General features: G+C 44.7%; 1 protein-coding gene across 1 annotated transcript in view; it reads right to left on the reverse strand.

Annotated features, from left to right (window-relative positions):
* Positions 1 to 10: 10 nt before the first annotated feature.
* LOC108371918 (flocculation protein FLO11-like) overlaps positions 11 to 5,252 on the reverse strand; it is a gene marked incomplete at both ends in the record, with an annotated part of 14,809 nt that continues 9,567 nt past the window's right edge. The window contains one exon of the mRNA XM_017627539.1: positions 11 to 3,144. Within this exon, the coding sequence (XP_017483028.1) occupies positions 11 to 3,144 (3,134 nt within the window). The remainder of the gene's footprint in view (positions 3,145 to 5,252) is intronic.

Here is a 5,252-nt window from a genome sequence, read left to right on the forward strand (position 1 = left end):
TATAGGCTGCCTTCAAATTGTTGCGATTTGTTGTGGCATTGTTGTCAATTTTGTCCAATTTAGTAAGGTCCAGCATCAGACCCTTGCGCTTGTCTTTATTGCCCTGCGCTACTTCTTTAACCGGGGGCATAACGATATCCTTTTCACCACGACTCTTGGTTTTCAGACTTGTTGCAGTATCGTGCAAACACTCGACACACTGCTTCTCTTCGGTGTTTCCTCTAGGCGTCTTTGCTATTTCGCAGCTACATTTGGCAGTGTTGTCACATTTCCGGACGCTACCACTATTGTTGGTCAGTAAGTTGGCAGCGATCGCAGCTGAAATGCTATTCGAACGATGGCACTCCGTCGTATTTTGGTAGATGGGCGAAGGTGATGATTCGCGTATTTGACGTTCTATATTGCTTGTTGAACGTGTGCTCTGAACACGCCGGTCAGCGCCACCCGCGTCCTTATCAGTTCGTTTAAAGAGCCCTAGTACTCGATTCACAGCATTCCGATTAAAAGTCCCTGGCATGTCCTCTACGCTGATGGCCCGCTTGATATAATTCGTCTCAGTTGCAGGTCGGGATCTTGGTACTGAACGTTCACGCAACGAACGAATCATCGAATCGATTCGAGAACGCTTATCGGACTTGGCTGGTTTTTCCTTTATTTCGCCATCAGTGTTGAGCGCTTTTTGAGATGCATTTTTTTCAATTGCATTGCTCGATGTGGCGTATTTATCAGTCTTTGTGATTGTGCCATCCAAAGATTTTTTCTTTTTAAGCAGCATGGACTTTTCCTTTATCTTCTCTGGGGAGGCATTATCTGGAGATCTCTTCTTTACGACAGCGCCATTTGCTGAAGAGGCGGGGCTGGATGAGGCGCTTTTCTTTTCCTTGCTCATAGCTGAGTCACGTAGTTTTTCAAATTTCTGTCCTATAGCGTAGAGCAACCCTTTACTTGGCTTCTTTTCGGGTGATTTTTCTTTTATTGCGGGACTGGACTCCTTGGAAGTTTCAACAGGCGTGGTCGTTGTTGATGTTGTTGTGGTTGTTGTTGGTGTAGTAGGTGTGACTGGCAGTGGCTGTGCTAGCTTAGACTTCTTAGAAACCTTAATAATTTCCTTGATGGTATTCGCCTTAATATCACTTGAAGAAGAAGTTTCCACATTCGATTTCATGCTTGGCGTCTGGAGCTCAAACTTTTCCTCGACTGCAAGCGGTGGCGTCGCATCTCGTAGCCTTCCTTCGACTATCGTGGGAATAGCAGCACCGCTACGTGTAACTTTCTTCGAGTCCTTCGGCGGTGTTAGCTTGGATGCTGGATAGCTCTTGGGCCGCACAAGTCGACTCTCGCGCATGCTTAATCCTGTGGACTGGGCACATGTGGCCTCATATGTGGCATTTGGCATGTCGGCGGTCATTTCTAGAATTGTATTAGGTTTTCCAGATAACTTTGGTGTCAAAGCGCCAACTTCAGGTTTCATAACTATTGTTGGCTCCTTGGTAGGGTAAGATTTGGGACGCTTAAGTTTTGACTCTCTCTTTGTCTGCTCCATTTCTAAGGGTGTGAGTTGGTTATCTTCGGCTGTTCGAAAACCACTGCCGTGTGCATCGTTAGGTGTCGTCTTTGTGGATTCAGTCTTCTTTACAATCTTCTTGACTTTTTTCACCACGGACGTGGTAATAGTGGCATCAGCATCTGTACTTGACTCTGTTGTAGTCGATTTTTCTTTGGGCTTTATCTTTTTTATCTTTTTAATGGTAGATGACGTTTCCTTCTCTTCAATTTCGGCACGACTGCTCGGTCCTTCTACAACTGATTTTGTTGTCGTTTCCGAAGAGCGCTCCACAGAGATTTCTCTTGGCATTGCCGATCGTAGTTGTTGTTGTTCTTGTTGCGTTCGTGCAGCCGACAGCATTTGCAGCTCCTCCAATATCTTGTCGGCAAGCTCGCTTTTGTGCAGTCCTTCGGTTAAGTCACGTGGCCGCGAGACACTTCGCCGATTGTTCTTAATGGTCTCCTGCGATGAACTACTACCTGGCTGATATTCTGAATACATTTCCATGCTTTTATTACGCGCATGCTTCAACTCTGGTTTTTGCGGTATGCCCGTGAACTCCGCATTAGGTAAGCTGTGTTTGCGAGCCATTGTATCATCCGCATTTAAGTCACTATAACTACAACGTTCTCTACTCGGCTCACGAGATTTCTCTCTTATCTCACGCAGCACATTTTGAGTATCACGTTCGCGTTGCTTCTTATCACGCTGAAAGGGATTCTCTTCTAGTGGCTCATCGAAGAAATCTGGTCGTAGAAAACGTGATATACGTTTCTGCGAAGAGCGTCTACGCAGAGAGCTGCTGCCGCCAACTGCCATTACAATTGGCGGCGACAAGCAACCACTTGGTGGACGCCCATGCGCAGAACCGATCACTTCGCGTTGCGCGCCAATACCACCACCACCACCACCACTGTAACGTTTCTGCGGCGACACCGAACCGCTTTCGGTGGACGATTCTTTCGCTGGCTTGCTGAGATATGGCGAGTAGTATTTGTAGCGATCATTTATGTCCGTCGTATATGTTGAACACATCGACTTGCTGTAGTCGTCGCGACAAACACTACTACTTCGGCTCTTCGACACCGCATCGTTCGGTGAGGGAATACTCGATTCATAATCGTAACGCGAACGACTGAGACTGCGCCGATAAACAGGGTCATAGTGTCGACGTTCACTGCTATCGCTGCTGCGTTTGCTTGCTGTGCTGCTACTGGCTGTCTCTTCGGCCACATTTTCCTTGAGATCTTGTACACCTGCGTTGTGCAATACACCACGCCCACCACTTTGACTGCGTTTATAAATTTTTACCGGCGCGGTCTGGGTATTACTTTGCATGCTCAATGTGCGCGATAATTTACGCGCCTGCGTTGGTGGCAATTTGGCGAGTAGTTGCTCCTGAAAGCATTTTGGTAGACCGGGTGTGATGCTAGATAATGTTTCTAAATCCTTCTTGCTCAAACGTAGGCGCGACAGATCTAAGTCGGTCAAGTCGAGCGGTTCGTCGGTGGATACGGCTGGCGCTGCAGGTCCGTCAGCTGTGCTACTAGGTTCGGCAATAGTAGCAGGACGGCCGATTTTGGAAGAAGTTTTTGTGCCTAAAAAATAGAAAAATGCATAAAATGGTAGCATAGCGCGAATATTGAGGGGGGAATAGAACTGCGTTTCATGTTAAATATAGTATAGGTAAATTTTAATGTATGTTTATTGAAATATGTAAAAATAAGTGTACTTACCGACTACTTTGGAAAGATGCGATCGCTAAGGCTTATAAGGATATTAAATTAAATTAAATATAACTAAAATATTATCAAAAAAAGACAAGTAAAAGGTAAACTCCATTAAGTACTTTCTAGGCAAATAACTCTCGTAACAAAGTAAGCGCTTCAGATTTCTGCGGAACAACCGTTTCGAGAAGCTGTACAGCTAAGGTATCGACTGGCTTCGGGCAATTTATGGATGCGTAAAAATATCGGGATGGCTTAAAAGGGCTTCTCCACAGAACTTTTGTGACCACCGAACTCTTGACAGCGGCAGCCCGCCACATACATAACCTTACTGAAATTTTACCATACAAGGTTGCATAATTTCCAACCAAAAATTATGATTTTTGAAGACGTAATGAAAGCTTAAAGCGAATATGTCACAAGATAGCTAACTTCGGGCAAAACACATGGCGTTTGTTTTCTACAAAAAATGTTTCCTTTTTAATACCCTCTTTTTGTATTTGTGAGCAGAGGGCAATGAGAAGGCAAAATTGTTCGGTAGAAAGGAAAACACCAATAACGAATTTCTGTCTGGATCATTCAAAGAAAACAACCTACTGTCCTTCTCAGTTTCATCCTCCTGCCTCCGTCGTTGTAGCGGCTATTCAACCTTGCCTAGTTCGGTTTGCCCCTGAGTCGTTGTCGTCAAGTTCAACTCATAACCGGTTACCCAAGAAACGTGCAGTTCCGACTGGGTTGGTCCATAGGGACAAGCGCCTTAGCTAAGTGGGGTTTTGAGGGCACGCGAATAAGTTTCGTGAGTCATTAAGTGCCACTCCGCTTGCAGGGCACTCGTAGGGCACATCTGCGTTTATTCTACTCAGGTACGAGTTTAGGCTGCTGCAGTATCCAGAGAGAAGTTGAGCTATGGTGGTGGGAGTCTTCCGAGGCAGTCAAAGCTCTGTCTCGTCCACGTCAGGTGGTTGTGTTCCCACAACGGCATTCACAGGTCCGGAGTCGTTGTAAGTCGAGTACGATGTCGGGTCCAGTATTTGTATACCTTAGAACACGGTCCGTCAGCTCGTATGCAATCGCTTTCACATGGCCTCCCTCCAACACAGTCGGCTCTGTGTAACCGGAACAACCCAGACAAAAACTCTTTGGGTAATTTTTATGCAGATACAAGAACAACAACAAAATTATTTTCTTTAACTGATTCGCGGAGCTTAATTTCATTTCAAGTACAATAGCGGGCCAATTTGGACTTGGATACAAGTGATGCTACCACTGTGAAAATAAATGTATGCTTTATTTTTCACTACGTCTCGAAAAAGCCTTACAAATATTTAATACCCCCACTGGGAACATGGTTCATCTACAGTCCATCTTAGAGCGAGCCAATGTGGTCCTTCTTCCATTCTCTTCTGGATGGAAATCGTAACTAAAACTTTGGTGCTGATCTAACTGGTCTGTAAAAAAAGTACTATCTGGCATAGCAGTACCACTCACTCCAACTCAATTTAGAGTTCTAAGTCTTAGTTCAGTTCGTCGAGCGAAAATTTTGCACGAATTTGAATTTTAATAATTTTTGTAAGGTCGCGTTCGTTCAGACCAAAAAATGTGCATGCAACGAGAGATTGGGAGCCCAAAGTTGCAGTTCTCTTGCAGGAGAAGTTCCAAATTCTCGCTGGAAGAATTTTTGCCAGCACAAAGTTGCTAGCAGAATTGTGGCACATGTTTGCATTTTGCAAATGCTAGTGTGGACGCCAGGTGGCAGCGAAACTTACGAATACCTCCGAATTTGCGTTCATGCAGAAATTTGCAAGTTTGAAATTTGAGTGACGGAAACTTACAAACTCCTACAAATTTGCGTCCATGCAGTAATTTTCAAGTTTCTCTATTGAACGATTTTTCTCTTACTCTCTGAAATTTGAGTGATGGATAATTCTTTTTTTGTTTTGTGACATTCCTACTTACCTCATCCAGATGCCAGTAACGCT

Source organism: Rhagoletis zephyria, unplaced genomic scaffold (genome assembly GCF_001687245.7).
Source record: "Rhagoletis zephyria isolate East Lansing unplaced genomic scaffold, Rhagoletis_zephyria_1.1 Rzeph_scaffold_05307, whole genome shotgun sequence".
Lineage (NCBI taxonomy): Eukaryota > Metazoa > Arthropoda > Insecta > Diptera > Tephritidae > Rhagoletis > Rhagoletis zephyria.